The following is a 22,480-nucleotide window of genomic DNA, read 5'->3' as shown; positions in this document are numbered from 1 at the left end:
GAAACATTAACACTGACCTGAGGCAGATGAGGCCTACAGTTTTTTAGATGTAGTTGTTTTGGGTTCTTTTGTGACCTCCTGGAAGAGTTGTTCATGCCCTTATGGAGTAATTTTAGTAGGATAGTCCATTTGTGAATAATAGCTCTCACGATGGTTCCCTGGAGTACCAAAGCTTTAGAAATGGCTTTGTAACCTTTTCTAGACTGATAGATATTACTGATTTAGTTTTTCTGATCTGTTTTTTCTTCAGATCGGGGCATAATGTTCTACAGGTCTGGCAGTAATCAGGCCTGGTTGTGGCTAGTAGTGAAATTAAACTCAGCTTTCCAAAAAATGTTGTAGATCACAGTTAATTCATGAGGGAGCAATTACTTTTCACACAAGGCCAGGTAGGTTTGTATAGAATTTTGTCCTAATAAATGAAATCATCAAAAACAAACTGATTTTTGTATTTGCTCAGGTTATGTTTGTTTGATAATCTGACAAATGAATGTATGACAAAAAAAAACACCAAAAATCTGTACTTTTTCAAGGCACTATATATATATGTGTGTGTGTGTGTGTGTGTGTGTGTAGCAGTTGGTATAAAAATGGCTAATGAATATGTATGGCAAAGAGGCAAGGATATTGCCTATGGTGAACCACTATGCGCATAATGCAGCGCTCTCATTCTCTCATCTACATTTGCTTACCGACACACACACACACCCTGCCCCCAAAGTCTTCTACACACTAGCAAAGAAATTCTGTCTCTGTTACTCCACCATACCCAGTTGCCGAATCACATACAGATCCAAGTATCCAAAACACGCAGGTCACAATAAAGCCTCACATTTGTTCAAAATCATCAAATACTAATAAGATCATAATAAATTAACATACATTCAAAAATATACAGAAAAAACACACACAGGCCTATCACAACAATTACATTACCAACTCATCAAATATGCTCATAACCTTCAAATAGTCTTTCCTGATCTAAATTTGCATTTATGAAAACCCAATAACATGAATTGGCCAATATGCATGTTGTTATATTTATGTTTTATTTATGCAGCATGAATCTTTAAAAATGTATTTCAGTATCAACGTCTGAATATTCCTGATGATCAAAAGTGACTTGCTTTTGGGGCTGCAACTACTGATTATTTTGGTAGTCGACTAATCTGACAATTACTTTTTCGATCAGTCAACGATTATTTCGGCCATCAATAAAAACGATAGAAAGAGCAGAACATGAGGTTTAAAAGGCATTTAAATATCTGAATGTTATCTAAACGTGGAAATTGCTGATATTTAGTGAGTAAATATGTAATCTGTTCTGTTTGGACACTTCTGGAGACACAAACTAAGTTGAGTGTAAACTTTGTGAGCAAACCATTTACCCATCTCCTATTGCGCTTTTGTCCCCAGCACTGTGTAATGCGGAACTGTTACAAATTAACGATTAGTCGACAATGAAATTTGTAGTCGACAAATTTCAATAATCGTCATTGTTGAATATATTGCAGCCCTACTTGCTTTTATAATATACATAAGATATATTATATATTGTAGATAATTATAGCTGGGTATCACCATTGATTCACAGGATCCCGATTCATTTAGATTGTCCATTTGATTCAATTAGGGCTTTGCTTTGGTCCAAAGTAGGCTAACTGTTCAGATCAATACATTTGTACATTTGTAGAAATCGATATGAGATCATTCAATCATAGATTGACTGGAATCAGAAAACTGATTTTTGAAGCCCAATATATATAATGTATAATTTAATTATTAAGCTGTAGTATCGTAGTATCATCAGTGACACAATTTTATGTTTTAAAATGCAATCATTTTAATTTATTATGTTTATTATGTTTATCAATATTATCTGTAGGACAATATACCATCTAAATAAACTGATTGGGACAATTTTCTCTATATGTGAAAACAACACTGTCTCTGATGCTCATTTAACATGGAGTTAGAATAGAAATCCGACAAAACAAAGTGAGAGGAAGTAAAAATCCCGGCCAGGCTAAACATATCCTTTAAGAGGTTAATCACAGCACTCAGTGTTCACGCCTACCCAGTGTGCAAAGCAGGCACAACACAGCTATGAATGGATTCATTCACCACCATCATGTTAGATGGTTGTGAATATAAATTTACATACAGGCCACAGTCCACTGAACTGATGGATAAAAACACTTTCGAGATCGAGTGCAGGAGGAAAAGGCCGTCTGCATCACTTCTTATCCATCTGCATGTGATTCTTTCTTGAACGGGCAAATTCACTAAGCGTACCATTCTTCTCCCTTTCATCTAGTCCAGAAAGAACACCCTCCACCCGTGATTCTGCAGTGTCAGGGAAAAGGCAAGCCTTTTCAGCATTTGCAATCCTCACTAGCTCACACTTCAAAGCGAGAGTTTTCACAGTTGACGAGAGAGTCGGTTTTGTCCTATTTAGAATATGTTTTTCAAAAATTGTCCACATATTTTGCAGTACTTTTTGATACAGATTTAATGTATTTGTATGAACTCGAATAAAGTAAGGGTTGCTGACTTTTCCTGCAGCTCAAATTTGAAAAAGGCAAAAAAATGGGAGAGGTAGTTTGGGAGGGGCACTGGGTAATGTATGGGTTTAGAGAAAGGGCAAGAGGGAGAGCTGATTGCCTGAGCTGGGGGCGTACACATCATCCATCGCTGCACAGGCGGAAATTATCACAATAAAAGCTTTTTTTATTATTTAAAAATAAATAATAAATAATAATTTAATGTAAAAATGCTTTATACATTAAAATCGGACAATTGAGTTCTGCTTTTACAGCTCTTCCATGTACCCCTGGAACCTTCTATTTAAATACTGATTGTGTCCTTTAGTTGTTGGCACATACTGCCAGTGTGTAGTCATTTTCCACAGAGCTACCCTAGAAAAACTTGTTGGTCGTATATAACTGTCAACTGTATGGCCTCAATATTGTATGCTGTAAAAGCAAGCGTTAACTTTTTGAGTTTCTTTGGTGATTCTCTATCGTATGTTTTTGCTTTTTAATTTTTTTAATTAATAAAACTAATAAAAATATTACATTTTTCTATGATGATTTCAAATCAGTGTTGCACAGTATTTGAAATAAAAAACTAAATACAAATCAGTTTTATTTGCCTGTTTTAAAATCATAAGTATAATTATGGTGCCAAGCAAGTGACAAACAAAAAAGCATTACTTGCAATTTTGGGATAAGAACTTACAATGTTAAGTTCAGTTAACTTAAGTTTTCAGGAAAATTACCAAAGAAATTTAAGGCAACCGATTTGCTCAAATAATTCAAGTAAACTTAACTCATCCATGTTTTAAAATTTGCATATGGGAAATCAATTCAGGGCATTGATTAAGTTCTTAGAATAATTGAATACATTCCAATTTGAGTTTGATTTGTTAGAAAAACAGTGAGATAGACTGCATGTGTTTGGGTGGTGTTGATGATAAAATGTCCAGCCCACCAACCCTCCCCCCAAACCTACGAAAGACACTAAAGACTATGTACACCTTTACCAGCTCAGGGCTGGGTGACATGTCTAAAACACTTGAATGTCATTTACAATATAATGATACAATATTATCAAAATAAAGAAAAAATCGACGATTTTGAGATACTTGATATATACAAGATAATTTTCTACATTTCAGGGCATGTGTTACTAAAGAGGCTCATAAATAGGAAAAAATACTCATAAATAAGCAAATTCCTGGAATTATGGATTTAATTTATTGGTGTCAGTTACACAAAATGTCACAAGCAATATTCTTCACTGCAGGTTTACACTATTCATTTAATTACAGTAATTAAGCAGCAACTTTAGTAAGTCAAATTGGGGGGGGGGGGCGCAATGTTTTAATGCAAAAGTTGATATTTTATGGCAAATGAAAAAGATAAGCTCTAATGCCATAGCGATATTATGTCACATTATTAATATCGATATGCTTAGGAGAAATGGCCATATACAATACAGTATGAATAATATGTGATGAAATCCTAAACAGAGGGGAAAAAACTTTGTCTGAGACGGTGAATAAATCAAGTCGTCATCACACACATTTTAAATGTTTCTACGCTTTAATTTGAACAAGACTGTACTCTGTCTGGTGTCGTCAATATTCATAATATTTCCCCACCTCTACACCAACTACCAATCAGCAGCACAGCTTAGCGAAGTCGCAAATTAAGTCATTGGTCTAATTGCTGCTAGCAGTAAAACCCGATGCCTCGTGTGTGACATGCACTCAGTTCACTCTACACTTTGCGAGTTATCCGATCACACAAGCAAGGTGTTGAATGTTTCTTTAGGGTCATATATGATCATGGTAAAAGTATTTTCCTGCACGCAAAGCGATTTATTTATTGATTCATTTATCACCTACATCCAACGAGCGCGGTTTATCCGTAGTTCTGCACTCTCTCTGTGATTATCTGACCCATCTATCAGTCAGAACCCAACTGAATCAGCCGTGCAGCGCAGAGAGCTGCTGGACCACAGCGGAAAATGGTTCAGTCCTGAGAGCTGCTGATAAATAAAAACAAAGTTTTGATTGTGACGCGGCAGACCATCTGAGAAAACTGCGGGACAGGACCGATAGATGATGGACAGAGGAGGGTGAGAGCGATAAGGAGAGAGAGAGAAATATATATATATATATATATAGAGAGAGAGAGAGAAAGAGAGAAAGAGAGAAAGAGAGAAAGAGGGAAAGAGGGAAAGAGAGAGAGAGAGAGAGAGGGAGAGAGAAAGAGAGAGAGAGAGATGGCGTTTTGAGAGAAATAAATGGAGTCCTTATGGCCAATGACCTGATTTAGTTTTGGAGTGGGGGATGCTGCAGAGCTCTGTACTAATTGCGCAGCTGGGAAGAGCAGAGGGGATTTGGAGGAAAAAAGAGAAAGAGAACAAATTTTGCATATTTCGATGAGGGGGTGCGTGTGTATGTGTGTGTGTGTGTGTGTGTGTGTGTGTGTTTGCAAACAGGGGGTGTTCGTGAGCAGGGGTGACATTGCCGGCAGGTGAAAAATGATGACAAAGAAATTTGTTCCTAATTTTTATTTGATTTTGGTCTGTTATTTTTTTATTCCTTTTTGTGGAATTTTAAATAGACCCTATAGAAAGACAATAATTACTTATTATTAAAAACATTAGCACAAAACGTTATTATTTTTGTTAATAATAATAATAATAATAATAATAATAATAATAATAATAATAATGATTAATTGAACTGGAATATGTATTGGACGTGGAAATCTCCTTTCAATCACATTTTAATTTAGGCAAATGTTCAGAAAATCGGATCAGACTGGATAATATCGCAGCCGCCACACAAATTTGACGGCAGCTGATCCTTAAAATAAATATTGAACTATCTCTCTCTTCCTCCATCTCCTCAGTCCATAAAAAAATAAAGAATCTATGTTGAGAAAATACCTAAAATATATAACAAATAAAATAGCTAAAGATTTTTTTCCCTCTTTCATTTATCTTTAGACATTGGGAGTATATTGGTCAAGTTTGTTGTATAAATACACGTATTGAAATAATTTAGGGTGTATTTGAATGTGTTGACAGATTTAAGGCCTGTCGCGCATTGAGCTGAACACACCACAGCTTGGCAACAAGAATCCTTCGTGCTAAAATTATCCACAACATGGGATATGCTCTACTGCACAGATGTTACTATGTAAGATCATATACCAGCAATTCCACATTATTATTGTTATTATTCTTAAAATTGTGTTATTTATTATTATTAATAATAATAACAATAATAATAATAATTATTATTATTATTGTTATTATTATTGTTATTATTGTTATTGTTATTATTATTATTAAGTAATTATAATTTTCATTTTCACCCCAGATAAAAATAACAATGGAAATTTCCATATGAAATACTGCAGCACCCCTAGGAGGGTTTTTCATTTTATTCCATTCCATTTGATTTCCATTAAAGAGCGGCTAGTCTTCAGGTGTGCATGTTGTCAAAAGTACACACCTAACACCTCAAATCGACTAATTGTGTTAAAACGGACAGTCGAAAATATTTTCCCCTAAATTGTAAAAATAAATGTGGGGGAAAAAGTAAAAAAAAAAACGTGAATCTGTAATGTTCCTTGAAAGTGAACGGAAAATGGAGGTGCGGCCCTGTCAAAAAAATACGCAGTCCTAATGCATATGCATGTATGATAATTGGAGATGTGGGTTTTTACACCTCCGGTCGAAAGCAAGGTTACTTGGTGTATTTGATAAAATAGTATTTATAGATATAGAGTCTATCAGAGGGTAAAGAGCGGTGATAATTCGATAAAAAAGACTAAAAAACAAGTTTGTTGGCGTTCCCTGCATGCAAAGCCCCTACAACACACTTTACGCCCAAATGCACCCTTCTCCAGAGAGAGAGAGAGAGAGAGAGAGAGAGAGAGAGAGAGAGAGAGAGAGAGAGAATTGCAATTTATATAAAAATATGAACAGATAAAAACAAACACAAACATCCTTCCTGAAAACAGGAGCAGAACTTGTGTAAACCGCACACCACTGATCCAGGAATAGTGGTTCAGTTTGAGCTGTTGTTAGGCAAATAATCTCAGCACTTCACAACGCACCTAGAAAACCGAATAAACCCTCCCCATAACCTTCTCCACCATAATTAAGCATCTGTGATTAACGTGTCTTAACATTCAAATTTGCACATTTCCATAATTTTGATAAAATAATGCAGGATAATAAAAACACCCAGTCACATATTTTTTGGAGAAGAAGATGGAGGGGGGAGGGGCGATGTCAAAAAACAAAATGTGTTGATAAATCTGATAATGGCACTCACTGTTGGTCACAAAAATCGCGAATATCTGAAAGCACCCCGGCCTCGGGTCGTGTTAAAAGTAACAAAACACAAACTGAGCCGTATCAAAGTCATTATCAGCACTATCAGATCAGGGATCTGTTGGCACAGAAAATGGAGGACCACTAATTGCACCAGCGCTAATTGAAAATGAGGCTGCTGTTTTTCATAGAAAAAAATATGCAGATGAATTCGCGCTCCAGCTGAAAGATGCACACTTTAGAAAGACAAGCACATTAGCAAACCTTTAGAAATGTGCAAAAACCGCTAAAAATGAATGTTTTTATGAGGACACAACTTAACAAATCCAATGCGACAAAACAGGGGGAAATGTGCGCGCGCTGTTGGAGCGCAGTAGCGCTGTGGGGGCTGTTTAAAGTGAATGTTTGGGCCATTTGTACTTTCACCTCACTGACCAACTTTTTACCACAAACATCATCCAGAAATTCGAGATTTAGCGTTTAGAGTCTAAACACCACAGGATTAAACTGCCTTCCTCTCTGCCTAATCGCGCATATTCATAACCGTATCTCCATATCTCGCATACAGATCGCGCTATATCTCCCATCTCCATCGTTCGCTCTCATGCAAACCAGCTTCACCTCGACAGATCTGCATCTATTTCACATCATTCGGTGAATAAAAGAGCGTTTCAACTTTTAACTGCTAAACGAGACATCTGAACAAAGTTTTGTCAGCGGTAGAGAGAATACATTTAACATGTTAAAATATCATGCGGAACATATTTACAGCAATATATACATATTACAGTATCAGACAAACAACGTTTTTTACATCAAAAGATTGGTGCAGAAGGCATTTTTTTTGCATAAGTGTAAACTTGCTCATTATTAAGTGTGGATGTGAAGGGGTGCCACGGGCAGGAAAAAAAGCTCGCGACCAGGTTACCTACCTTCTTTAAAGGAATACAGCAGGAGTAATGTTACCAGCCACATGCCATAAAGAGCAGTTTTGTTTCTGAGGAATTGGTTGCAATCCCGGCGGTGTGGTGAGGCTCCGTGCAGGAGTGGCGGTGATGCTCCCCGGCGATCTCTCCAGCCCTAGTCCCAGACTCGCCAGCGCCGAGACGCGGCCAGCGTTTTGGTCCCTCCTCCCTGTTCGGGACCGTCACGCGAGCGGCCCCTCCTTCAGCAGGGCTAATGATGCTGAGAGAATGAGAGAGAGAGAGAGAGAGAGAGAGAGAGAGAGAGAGAGAGAGAGCGCGCACGGAGCTCTGACTTTTGCTTTTGTTGGGGGTGGGGAGCGGAGTGAAAGCACTTCATTGCACATGAGTGCTGCTGTTGAAAGGAACGAAGAACGAACGCGCGCATACCTGGCCACAACCGGACCTTACCTGAATCACATGGATCACCTGTGGACTGTGGGCTTCTCGGTGCGCGCGGTGGACAAAGCCGTTATGGAGCTACAACCGCTTGCCACTGACTTCCTTATGAATACAACACCAAAAACAATAGGCTGAGCTCGTGCCGCTGGATGAAAGATACGTGCTTTTGTGTTATACCGTATTATACATGTTGTCTGCTATAGGTCCTGGTCCGTGAAAGTCCGTCCGGTTGTATGGAAGTCTCCGCGTGCGCGGGTAACCCTATGTGTAATTTGTGCAGTGCACCTACTATACCTGTAATGGTAGAAGACGTAGGTATAGCTGTAGATTTACTACAACCTTTCACACACAAGAGTATGATTGGTCGCCCGCGCTAAATAACACATTATAAAGCGTTGTAGCCTACTTTAATTGATGGAAAAATACTTTAGAATTGCTGAATTGAAAATGGTCGGTTTACTGTATTTAAATGTTAGCTTAAAATGTAACAAATGATTTAAGTTTAACAAACCCAGACGCATTAAGTTTAATTTAAAGTTTGGGATTTTTTGGAACTAAATCCTCAGCTAATAAAAATAGTTGTATTTGTTACAAATATCAGGCAGCTAGTAGTGATCGACACTTTAGCAATGTTAAAACATAAAAAATGAAATTATACACTTAGCATCATAAATATTTGGACAGTCTTTATGATTTGGCTTCTGCAAGCCATCATGCTGGATTTAAAATGGATTTAAAACATCTAAGATGCAATTAAAGTGTATACTTTCAGGGTTTATTCAAAGGGTTGAACAAAAATATCATATGAAATGTTTAGGAATTTTTAACTATTTTTCTTAAAAGAATATGAAGTAATTGGACAAATTATCCCAAAAGCTATTTTTTGGGCTGCATGGGCTATTCCCTCTTAATTCCCATCATCAGTTAACAGGTAAAAGGTCTGGAGTTGATTCCAGGTGTGGCATTTGCATTCGGAAGCTGTGAACCCACAATGTGCAGTTAAAGGCTCTCTCAATGAAAGAGAAACAGACCATAATCAACCTGAAAAAAGAAGAAATCCATCAGAGAGATGAGATTTTATTAGTGACCAAATTTGGTACATTCTGGGTAAAAGAGCACAGTGGTCAGTTCAGGAGACCTGAACGTCCACAGAAGACAGTGGGAGATAATTGCAGAGTCCTTTTCATGATAAAAAAAATCTTTACAAAAATTACCTAAATGAAGTACCAATATCCCCAGATGTATCAGTATTTCACAATCTACTATAAAGTGAAGATAGGAGCAAATACAGAGGCTTCACCACAAGCTGAAAATCCATAATAGAAAGGTCAGATTACCCAAAAACAACAAAAAAAAGCCATTCCAGTTCTGGAACAGTTTTCTTTGAACATATGAAACTAAGACCAGCCTGTACTGGAATGATGAATAGAAGAAAGTATGAAAAAGGTTTAGAAAAGCTCGACACAAAGCTCACCACAGCCTCTGTTAAACATGGTGGTGGTAGTATGGGCATGCATGGCTTCCAGTGGCATTGGGTCACTAGTGTTTATTGAAGATGTGACAGAAGGATACATACTGATACATTCTGAAGTTTACAGCGATTTACTTTCTGCCCAGATTCAACCAAATGCAGCATGGATGATTGGACCGAGCTTCACAGTGCAGATAAATAATGACCCAAAACATACTGTGAAATCTTTTTAAGGTAAAGAAGTGGAATATTCTGATCACCTTATCTGAACTCGATCAAGCAGCATTTCACTCACTTTAAACAAAACTAAAGAAAGAAAGATCAGAAAAACAGCAACAACTGAAGACAGATGCAGTAAATTTCTGGTAAAGGATTATAAAGTAGAAAAAACAGTGTTTGGTGATGCCTATGGGTTCCAGACACTTTAACAAGTCACTGCATGCAATGGATTCTTAACAAAGTATTAAAAATAAACATTTTATGTATGGTAAAGTTAATTTGTCCAATTGCTTTTGAGGCCCTGAAATGAGGAGGCTTTGTAGAAAAATGGCTGTGATTAATAGGATACTTTTTGTTAAAACCCTTGCCTGAAAGGGCACTTCATTTGCATCTTATTTGTTTCATTTTAAATTCAATGTGATGGCATGCAGAGCCCAAATGATAAAGACTGTTTAACTGTCCATATTTATGGACCTAACTTTGTGCCCAATTAACATTTGTCCTACATTTCCGAATGACACGTGCCCTTCAATTTGACTCTGAAGTACATGCAGCCTAATACATACATAGACTGCTGTGTGAATTTAGACAATGAACATACGATTTACAGTCGCGATGCTGGGAAACTACATAAATAATTTTGTAAACAAAGTAAAAAATAATGCACAATAAACATATCACTGTCACACACAAATTCCTCCTGTCTCTCAATTTTTAAAGTTTTCACCTTCTTTTTCACCACATAAAGTTCTTTACATTGTGTCATCATTAACTGACCAATATAAGGGATCTTGCAGTTCCAATGTCTATTCTTGTAACAGTTTTTTAAAAGGCGCATTTGTGATATTATGCTACTGTATTATTTTTGGGGCAGTATATCTAGTTACTTTTCACAATTTCTTTGTTTTACATATTATTTATCTGCACTTCATATGTTTCACAGAGAACAAATTAATTTACCATACCATACTTTTGTTATGATAGCTTCTAATCTCTATAAAATTGTCAATGTAATGATACATATAGCACAGAGTGTGGTGACACTCAGGGTATCATCATTTCTGGATAGAAATCTCTTTTGGCAGGAAGTTTTGATGCCAAAAGGTACAGTGCTGGCTATAAAATCCTGCAGAGGGTAATAGATCCAGCTCAGAGTAGAAGAGCTGAAAGAAATTGCCACTACCTCTCTGCTCAGTTATGTAACACCTAAAAAGACAGAAAAAAGAAAAGCAAACTCATCATCCCACACATTCATACACACAAATTTAGCCAAAAAAAATCTGCCTCTGCCTAAAATGCATGTACAAAATGGACAGCAGAGTGGCTACAGAGGTACTTCTATGTTAAAATCTCAGTGCACTCTCAACAGGATAATATAAATGTAGTCATATAATGCAGAAGTAAAATACAAAAGAATTACAAATAAAGTAAAATGTATTAGCTCTTTTTGCAACTGATTTGCAGAAATGTGGTAACAAGACAGAGAACCCGACAAAACCTTGAACAGAGGCAAAGAGGGATTCCTTTTACAGCTGGATAAGAAAGAAACATTGGGAGGAGGAAAAAGATCATATGTATCATAACAAGTACTTTCAAGGCTAATATAGAGTTTAGCCCAAACATTTTATTCATAATATGGGTTGAAATTGGGTGAAATGAAACAAATGAGATGCAATGGAAGTGGGGTTGAAGAAAAATATCCTATGAAGCATTTAGGAACTACAACCATTCTTCTACAAATCCTCCTCATTTCAGGGGCTGAAACAACTAAATGTCACTATATAAAAAGTCATTATATCTCCACATAGGTCTAATATACTATATACAGCGGTTCTTAACCTTTATAACTGTGCGACCCCCTTGTATTCTTTAGAAAATTTCGCAACCCCCATCAATGGCAGCACAAATAAAATAGTTGGGCCTGCATTGAGGCACAAATATTTTATTTGCATGGCTTAGTAGGGCTCACGAACAGGCACAAATCGTCTTTCACCTTGAGACGGGCTCTGTATTAGTTTTTTAGATTGTGCAGAAAATCCAGATTCACAGAGAAATGTTGATCCAAAGGGAAGGATTTTTTTCGGTGCCCCAGAACGAAGTGCTGGGAACTCTGTTAACAGTGAAATTCAGTAATTTTCATCATATTTTTTCTGGAAGCTCAACCTTCTAAAAAAACGCTCCATTTTATTCCAGCCTGGGCGAGCATGTGTAAACCTGAATCGAGATTGAGATCGAAGAGTCGAGTAAAGCAGCGAATGAGTCAGTTTGAATCAGCGAAAAGATACTTTATAAAAAAGCGACAGATTTTAAAGCATGTGATTTGCTGAATTAAGCATGAGAATGAGTTGTTTGATTCAGTAAAGAAAAACAGGTTAGTGCCCAAATCTCAAGTTTAGCTGAGAAAATGTAACCCCCCCTGGAAATATGTCACAACCCCCTGGGGGGTCCCGACCCCCAGGTTAAGAACCCCTGCTCTAATATACTGAACAGCCATGACAGCAGTGGAAGCAGTTAAAAATTTCATAGAAACTTGGATGTAATCTGTAGTGGAGAGTGAGCAACTATTCCAATGCAGGTGGCATAAACTGGCTGGTAAACAGCTGGGGAAGACTAATTTACAGAGTCTTCCATCAGTCTGGCCAGACAAGTGACAGGACATCTTATTGGAGTATGGCTAAAGGCTCCAGCAGATCTGAATATAACACTATAACTAAAGGGAGAGAACCAGAAGGTAACATAGACACGGAGGCTCCCTGAAACACTGGCATCCACCCACTCCACCATTCACAAACCTAAGTGATTGCATGCAGTGGGCAGGGCAACCGCACCAGACTGTGCTTAAGTAATCAACACCAGCAGAGAACAACAAGAAGCTGATTATTTGTTATCTTAACTAAAGCTGTCTCAGTGCTATGATAAGGCCTAAATCCAGATTGGATTTTTTTCATAGATGTGATTTCATTGCAAGTAAGAGCAAAGTTGTTGGGAAACAGATTTTCTAAAATCTTAAAAATAAAGACTACCGTACACGATCAATATTTGATCTCTTGCTCAAAGGTTTATTTCTTGTTTTGGATACATGCTCCAGGCTAATCGGTGAGTTTCCCATCGATAACAGTGGTTTAATTATATCTAGTCGGTTATCTAGTTCTATTGGGTCTGCCAGAGATTTTATGATTGATAAATCAGGAAGGTTATCCGTAAACTGTTGAGCTGTAAAGGGTGTTATTGAACGTTTCATAGACTAGCTGGGGGATATATACGTATATTATGAATAAGATGCAGACCAGTAATGTGTAGGTTCTGTTACATTTTGATCGTTACTGACTGAGTCTAAATTTGATGTGAATGTCTTTTTTTAATGAATTATCAACCTTTTCAAAATTGTTAAAATTTAGCATACTGATAAGTCTGCAGGAATTCTTTAAAAAGCTACATATGGTCTGTAGATATTAATTAAAGCAAATGCAATCTTTTTTGTAATCGGGTTAACTATACTAACCATAAGGAGCTAAAAAGAAGTAAAATTATCATAGTGTTTCTGAGAGATAGCTAAAGTATTTCGGAAAAGTATGCAGACCCCACCTCCTTTACCGAATAATCTCGGTTGTGTATATAATTATAGGCTGCAGGGGGTGCCTTGTTTGATGCTAAATATTCATTGGGTCAAATCCAGGTTTCAGTGAGGCAAAGCAGATGGAATTTCTGATCTACGTAAATCAATTTTTAGGTTTAAAGTGCTGATGTTAGCATCTGAATAAGATTGTTTAATGTAAATTAAGTTATTTAAATTGTTTTAACAAACAATCTATCCTAATTAATGGTATCAGTGGTCTCAGTGTCTAATTAATGTTATGCTGGATATAACCAATCTCTACATTACGAAAAGAATTTCATGAATGAACAAATAATATGCTCAGAAACACAATAATTTCACACACAGAAATGTGTTTACATTAACCTACTTTAAAAGTATTCTTCCACATAGTCTGATGCTTTTATTAAAGCTTGATAATATAGGTAATTAGGTAATATACCTAAACACATACAAGTTAAGCAGGTGTTTTCTACTTGCTCTTTGGTCTCTTTACTTTATCATCAGTTGTGGGCGGAGCTATCCATTTTAGGATTGTAGTTGATTCTTTCTGCAATTTGTAGTCTGATCTTGGGTTGAATTATAGTGGTTAAAGTTGGTTAAAGTTCCTGAATGTGTGTTAGGTGTTTGCAGTCCGTGAACTTTCAGATAACATTTTTCAGCCTTCCCACTCCTATCTAGAGGTTTTGTCTGCAATTTCCAAAAGCTAAAAAATAAATTTACTAAAATAACTAAAATGAAAATAAAAACTAACCTAAAATCCATCCAAAACTATGTAGTGTAAAAAAACACAGTATCACAGTAACATATTTTACAGGTGATGTCTTGTATATAGACTTATTTACATCTACATAAATACAAAATACACTAATTCATTATCTTTTTACTAACAGTGAAAGCACGCTTACTCTGTATCATGCACATTTCCAGTAATCTAATAGAGTGACTTAGTTAATAATATGTACAAAGGCCTCATCAAAACAAATTAATCCACTACAAGAGCACAAATTACTCTTATATTAATAGCCACTATCACATTAATTATGCCTGCTCATATTGTAAAATATCAAACCCTTTAAGCATGCTCATCTACAAGTGATTCACGCGTGATGTGTACGGGAAGGGATGTGATTTGACCAGCCAGACGTCTAAATATATACAACAAACAAGCAGGCAGTGAGACGAGAAAGGCAGTGGCAGCATTACAGTACAATTCATCTGCATCACTCTGCTCTCTTTTTCTTATAGCCTGGAGAAAGACACGAACGAGGAACTGAAAGAGAGTGAGAGAGAGAAAGAGAGAGAGCAGAGAAAGAGAGAGAACACAGAGTACAGCGGGCTGAAGCGGGTGGGCTAATGAGAATAATAATGCTAATACTCTGACAATCAGAGACCCCCTCAGGCCACAGCTACATAGTAGGATCATATTAACGCTAATGTATCTGGTATTAATGCGGAGGGGCCTGCTCTCCTGCCTGCCTTCCAGCCCCTGCAAAGTCACAACGGAGGGTGGTCGCAGTGACGGGTAAAGGAGACGGGGGCGAGGGCTGGGAGCCCACAGGTAAAAAGGCTGGCAAGGGTGGCAGAGGCATGGTGCAGTCTCAGCCTGAGCTCGTATGGGTTGCCTGTAATGGAGGCTGACTGGCATTGAGTCTCCCAGCTCCCCCTGCAGTACGCCTGCCTATTAGAGGCTCTTATACATATATAACTACAGCCCAGAAGATCCAAAATGGCTTCCCAACGACAGGGCCCAGATGGTGGGGCTGCTATGAGCGAAGCCTGGCAGCGCGGCAGCGGTGCCCACCTCGCCCACTCTCGCTTGGCGTGTTAGCCACGGCGGCGGCTCCGGCAGTAATTAGGCAGCCTGATGCGGTACAGTACGCCATGTTAAGCTCTCCAGCATTAGTCAAATGAGTCACTGAACAGCATCATGCAGCAGAGGGAGGGTCGGGAGCTAATGGTGGAGTGCGCATGCGTGTTGGTAAGTGCCAATCTGCACCAGGAAATAAGGAAAAACAGTGAGTGGGTATATTTGTGTGTGGAAACGAGGCAGATGAAGGAACATGGGCAGGGCTGGGCGTGTGTTTTCTCTGTTTGATTTCAAGGGTGCTTGAGATGTGGGCATGATAGTAAGTGAGTGAGTGAGTAAAAGAGTGAGTGAGTAAAAGAGTGAGTGAGTGAGAATGAATGCGTGTTTCTCTGTGAAGAAAAACAGGACGATATTTCTGGATCTCTCTCTCCCTCACACAAGCTTGTCCATTGAGGGGGGAAAAATCAGGGGAAAGAAGAGAAGGTGGTGAAGCGAGACATCGAGGGTGTTAATTTATTCAAATGAGCATGGGAGGGTAACTAGGGGAGGGAGGAACAGAGTGTGAGAGAGAGAAAGAGAGAGAGATAGGCTGGTTCATTTTGCAGATCTCCCATCTTCCTCTTTTTTCCTTGTGTTTATCTTACAAGGATCTCTCGCCATTGCAGACGGCAGAAACAGGGAGGGAGGAAGTGAGGGCGGGAGGACCCTGCAGTAAGAGAAAGCAAGCTAATATGGAGACTGGGATAAGAGACATAGAGAATGGTGATAAATAAAAAGCTCATGAGCAGAAAATGTGCTACGGAAAGCAAAATGTGCAGAAGTGTGTTCTGCTAAATATTATTTTACTGTTTCATAGTAGCAAAAACAGTGGAATTAATTAAATCAAATAAAGAAATCCTCAACAAATCAGAGTTCCATCCAGGTTTAGTTTACACAGAACCCTGAAACATATTAGCAGTGGTGACTATAACATTTGAAAAGATATATAATGTGTTGGTCTGTGATATATACTTCAATATTTAAAAATACATTCATTAACACCAAATTTAGCTAGAAGTCAATGATCAAATATGTCATGACATTGATAATCCCATCCATGCATGAATGAGGATTTGATTGGAGTAACAGAAATGGTTGGAATTAGTACACATGTACCTGCATCTGGTAGATAGTCATGTAAAATATAAATAGTGATCATTGTAAAACAGCAAAAAGCATTAAAAATATGATTTGTCATTTCACAAAACATTGCATATCATTCAGTGTGACTACTGTGCACCTGTACATTGAAAGGACAATTCTAGAATGCTAATCCTAATTAAAACCCAAACATTTATGTACTATGCACATTCCCAGAAATTCAATAGAATAGAGTAATAATTATATATATATATATATATATTTTTTTTTTTCTCCAGAAAAAGTCAGCCTATAAGACATAATGCATTGTATATATCAAAGATTGCAGTTCTTAAATATATATTTGCCTTTGGTAGATTTGTCCTGAAAATACATTTCCTTTTGAAATAAGCAAGTTGTGACATGACATGTATAGTTTCTTATTTTTCCCCCAACCATTTTTGGACTTATATTTGTTTAGCTTGTTGTTGTATTTCTGTCTTTATAACTGAAATCCATTTTTCATGATGTTCTCTGAATTCAAAAATCATGCTTACTGTTTTATCTTGATTTAAGAGGTCAGTAAATTGTCCTCTTCAGCTATAAAAGTTCATGTTAGTCGTGTCATTTTACCTATTCATTATTTTCTACTGGCTAAATAAGGGTATATATGGGTATGGGCTTAGATGACACAGGCAAAACACATGAAAGCGTGTGGGAAGTTTGGAAAAAAGGTGGTTTACCTTGTATCATTTGCTGATGCTCCTTCAGAAGGCCAGTGGCTCCAGGCGGTTGTGGAGCTTTTACTTGGCTAATATGTTTCAAATGCAAATGTTTTAAATTGTTAAAAGTAGTATAAAGATCTTAGAACTTTCTAAACATGTATGTAATGCTCTAATATGTTGTGGTACTGAGATGTGTCACTAAGAATTGAGGTAAAGTGAATGACAGAGTACTGTAAGAAGCTTCACACAGCTTTTAAGGGGTCTGGGACACAGTTTATAGAAATACTAGTGAACCTCAAAAAAATTTGAATATCAATGAAAAGTTACTTTTTTCATTAATTCAGTTCAAAATGTGAAACTCATGTTATATAGATGTATTACACACAGAGTGATCTATTTTATACGTTTATTTCTTTTGATGTTGATAATTATGAATTACAGCCAATAAAAACACAAAAATCAGTGTTTCAGAAAATTAGAATATTATTAAGGCCAATTGGTGCTTTTGGCAGTGTGGGCAGTGTGCCAAATCCTGCTGGAAAATGAAATCTGCATCTCCAAAAAAATTGTCAGGGAGAAGCATGAAGTGCTGTAAGATTTTCCGGGAAAAACACTGAACTAATTTTTTTGATTTGATAAAACACAGTGGACCAACACCAGCAGATGACATGAATCTCCAAACCATCACTGATCATCAGTAAATTTTAAGTCCAAAGTCAGTGCAGTGTTTTCCCACAAAATCTTACAGAACTTCATGCTTCCCTCTGCTGAAAACTTTCATGGACTTGGCACACTGCCAAAAGTACCAATTGGTCTTATATAATATTCTAATTTTCTGAAACACAAATTTTTTGGGCTTTAATTGGCTGTAAGCAACAAAAAAAGAAATAAACACTGTGCGTAATACATCTATATAATATATGAGTTTCACATGTTGAACTGAATTACTGAAATAAAGTAGCTTTTCACTGATATTGCAAATTTAAAAAATGCTTTGTCCTTGAATTATAGTTTTATTGTTCTAACTATTGTGTTCACAAGCTGTTTAACCTGTTGTGAAGAAAAAGGGGCCAATCCTTTTCATGTGTGAAATAAATGCTTTTGTATTTTTGTGATCATACATGAAATTATAAGTAAATATCTCTATCATAGTTGGGGGAGACCATTCATTATTATCTATGTTTTAGTCATTGTTATTTGTACATCATTTTTCATACATTGTAGGATTTTGTTTAAACTATATTTGTACTCGTAAATGTACCGAATATAATTTCACTTCATTTCTTTAGCCTATATCTTACTTGCCTTATATTATTTAATTCCCCCTGTACACTATTCGTCTATATTCCATATATCTGTTCTGATACATTTTAAAGTAAGGTCCCCATCAATGTACACCTTCAAGCTTAAATAAAGGTTAATAAACTGTTTGAAGGGTTTAAGGTGTTGGTTGATTAATGGTTAATGGTTACTGTAGGTCGCTGTTGCTGAATATCTTAATTGTACAGAGTCAGCCATTCTTAGTCTGGACAGATAAGTTTGTCTGATGAAACATGCAGGCTACTGGGAACTGTGGTCCAGAGGTCCACTATAAACACAGGAACACTGCATTATCTGATTGGGCAACAATTTTTACTCACTGATGGTGGGAGATTAAGAGAAACAGCAGTCTCAGGGATTTAATGTGGAGAGAGCAATGAGGCGTTGCGTTGAAAAGGTTTCAGGTAACAGAGCCCGAACCTTCAAGATCAACGAGATACAGCCCGACATTTCCATTCCCCCCGTCCCGTGTGCCAAGATCTTATCTCCATTCCCAAGCTACAATCTCTCTATTTACATTCTCAACACTGGGCACAAGCACAGCTCCTATGTACTGAACCGGTGTTCTGTCGAGTTATCCTACCCATCGATACACGCTTGCTAAAGGCACTGCGCATGCGCCGACCTACACTTTCTACTTATTTCTTGTTGTTTTTTGTTGTAGTTTTTTTTAAATATAATAAATCTGTTTTTTTAGGTTTTGTGCAATAAACAACATGGACTCACTGCCTTTGCACAAAAATGTACATAGAAATTAATTATAATTAATACCAAAATTATTATTTAATAAAAAGACAAAAGCAGTTTCTAATGACCTCTCATTGCCATAACTTTTATCCAAATATACCGGAAACATGCTCTAATAATGCTACTTTTTTTTTTACAGTTAAATATACACTAGGGTTACACTATTTGAATGACTTAGTTTTCAGTAGTAAAAGAACTGCTTTCGACAGAGCCGACCCGACTACAGGCTGTAGAACTATTATTCCCATAATAATGCTTAAACAAATTGTGTGGATCTTACCCAACAGCAGAAATTGGCGACGCTGCGGCAGAACACCCTGCTCTGCTAAAAAAACGCTTCAGCAGAAAATCCCAGGTAAAAGTGACATATACCGCAATAAAAACAGTAAGATTAAATTTACTGAATCTAGCAGACTACCAAACAAAACACATTATAGGAATTATAGGCAAATTATTCTAAACTATCCGTGTTAAAATTGTCTAAAAAGGTTGTGTTGAACTGTACGGTAGGGCTGAAGGGGAAAGGGTTGCGTCACGGTGGCTATACCGCTCACGCGCGCTGACAGACCCTGTCTCTGAGTTGAATTACTTATTTATCCAAACCTAATTAAACTCAGGCCCGCAGCGGTGATTAATGCGCTTTGTCAGCGCGCGGAACAATACCTTCAGTTCCTGCGTCCTGTCCGTCCCCTGACCTGCTCCTGCCCTACAAACTTCAGCGAAAAACCCGGAGTTAGACCCGCTCAACACCTGACCACCAGAAGAAATGTACTAAATTATACTAAGATAATTAACCAATAAATATATGTATTGCATTATTATTATTATTATTATTATTATTATTATTATTATTATTATTAATACTAAATGTTCTCAGTCTAAAGGAATTAAAAACAATCATTTTTACCCTCTTGACCCTGCAGGAAACCAGTAAACCGAGCAGAGGCCGCTGTGAGGCTGAAGCTGTTCTTTGTCTCCACCGTGTGTTGAACTTTATGTGAACATGCTGTTCTAAAATAAGATCCCCTGACTCAGCCCATAGTCTACAGGGCCAAAGCGGATTTTAATTGTCCTTGAGATTTGGATTCATATAAACGTTAATTGTGTTTATTTGAAGATAAAAAGGTGATAAAACAAACAGACAATAATTAAATGAGTATAACTTTGAATATTATAAGTATTCAAATTTCCACTTGTCAATATGGTCAGCAGTCATTTTGTATTTGTCTTTTTATTATGTGTTAAATTCAGCTTTTCCAGAAGAAAATGTTGTTTACATTACCTAAAATTACATAATAATAATACATATTAGGGTTTTCGCATTAACAAATTTATTTTGATCCATTAATTACAGAACAATTAACATATTAACAGGTCGAAAAAACAGTTAGCATCACCAGTAAGCCGTTAGCTGTTTTAGCTAATCCGCCATTTTGGGCTGTACAATAAAAGCCCCAGGGCAGAAAATATGAATTAAAAGATGCATACTAAAATCAATTACTAATTAATTTTATTTTATTCTGTTAATATTTGCATCTCATTTTTAAGCATTTTAATCAGGGATAGTATATGATATTATAACAAAGCAACACATTTCACTTATTAATGTAAAAATGTATTAGAGTGTAGTTACTCTTTAAGATGTATTTGTGTAGCCTAGAATCTCCTGAAAATATTCTCTGGCTTGTTTTTTAGTTTATAATGTTAAGAGTGAATAAAGGAGCAGTTATATCTTCAATCAACATACAGGAGTATGCTGAGCACGTGTCCGGTTACATCAGCACGTGTGTGGACAACATCGTGCCCACCGTACAGGTGAAGAGGTTCCCCAACCAGAAACCTTGGGTCAACAACCAGGTACGACACATGCTGCGTGCTCGTTCTCTTGCATTCAGATCAGGCAATGAGACTGAGTACAAAGCTGCGAAGTACAAACTGAGGAAGACCATCACAGTGGCCAAGAAGCAGTACAGGGAGAAACTGGATGGCTTCTACTCCACTGCTGACTCAAGGAGGATGTGGCAAGGCCTGCAGCACATCACAGACTACAGGAGCACCACCAGCACCATCAGCTCCACAGACAGCCTACCGGATGATCTCAACACATTCTACACCCGCTTCGAGACCTCCAGCAACAACACTGAGAGGGGTACACACACCCAGCTCTCCCAACCCCCCTCCTCCACACTCTCAATATCACCAGGCCAAGTTTGCAGAGCTTTGAGTAAAATCAACCCCCGCAAGGCAGCAGGACCAGACAACATTCCTGGGCGGGCCCTCAAAGCATGTGCGAACGAACTGGCTGGTGTTCTGGCCTCCATTTTCAATCATTCCCTCAGCCAGAGCATTGTTCCCACCTGCTACAAGACCACAACCATCGTCCCCCTCCCCAAGAAGAGCCCCCCCACCTGCTTGAATGACTACAGGCCAGTAGCACTCACTCCGATCATTATGAAGTGCTTCGAGAGAGTGGTGCTGGCCCACATCCAGCACAGCATACCGGACACCCTGGACTCACTGCAGTATGCCTACCGTCATAACAGATCCACCTCAGACGCCATCTCTGCTGCCCTCCACTACTCCCTCTCACACCTGGAAAACAAAGACTCCTACATCAGGATGCTCTTTGTGGACTACAGCTCTGCCTTCAACACGGTCATCCCCCACAAACTCACCCACAAGCTGTCCACACTCAGCTTGCACCCCTCCCTCTGTGACTGGCTCCTGGATTTCCTCACTGGCAGGCCCCAGTCTGTAAGGATTGGCAACAGGACTTCAGCCAGCATCACCACCTACACCGGCACCCCACAGGGATGTGTCCTCAGCCCCATCCTTTACACACTGTTTACCCACGACTGTGTCTCCTCACACAAGGACAATATCATCCTGAAGTTCGCTGATGATACCGTGGTGATAGGACGCATCACTGGCGGAGATGAAGCGGCCTACAGATGTGAGGTGACCAGGCTGGTGTTATGGTGCGAAGACAACAATCTCGCTCTCAACACGGTCAAGACAAAGGAGCTGATAGTGGACATGAGAAAGGGGAGGAGACCTCATCAGCCACTGTTCATCCGGGAACTTGAAGTGGAGGGAGTGAGCAGATTCAAATACCTGGGCGTCCACATCAGTCAGGACCTCACATGGACAATAAACACAACGCAGCTGGTCAAAAAGGCTCAACAGCGGCTGTACTTTCTGAGGAGACTGAGGAAGTTTGGGATGTCTCCCAAGATCCTCAACAACTTC

The 22,480-nt window shown here is 38.0% G+C and overlaps 1 protein-coding gene across 5 annotated transcripts in view; it reads right to left on the bottom strand.

Annotated features, from left to right (window-relative positions):
• The window catches only part of LOC103037339 (Down syndrome cell adhesion molecule-like protein 1 homolog), a 181,231-nt gene extending 173,224 nt beyond the window's left edge, over positions 1-8,007 (bottom strand). For 3 of the 5 annotated variants that reach the window (XM_022675689.2, XM_022675691.2, XM_022675694.2), the window contains exon 1: positions 7,794-7,998. In XM_022675689.2, the coding sequence (XP_022531410.1) occupies positions 7,794-7,836 (43 nt within the window). In that variant the 5' untranslated portion in view covers positions 7,837-7,998. Of the gene's footprint in view, positions 1-7,793 lie in introns of all 5 variants that reach the window. The other 2 variants (XM_049467379.1, XM_049467378.1) reach the window with 2 other exon arrangements.
• Between the last annotated feature and the right edge of the window lie 14,473 nt (positions 8,008-22,480).

Source organism: Astyanax mexicanus, chromosome 18, assembly GCF_023375975.1.
Source record: "Astyanax mexicanus isolate ESR-SI-001 chromosome 18, AstMex3_surface, whole genome shotgun sequence".
Classification (NCBI taxonomy): Eukaryota; Metazoa; Chordata; class Actinopteri; order Characiformes; family Acestrorhamphidae; genus Astyanax; species Astyanax mexicanus.
The sequence above is the reverse complement of the archived record's forward strand: the minus strand, read 5'-3'. Positions and strand labels throughout refer to the sequence as shown.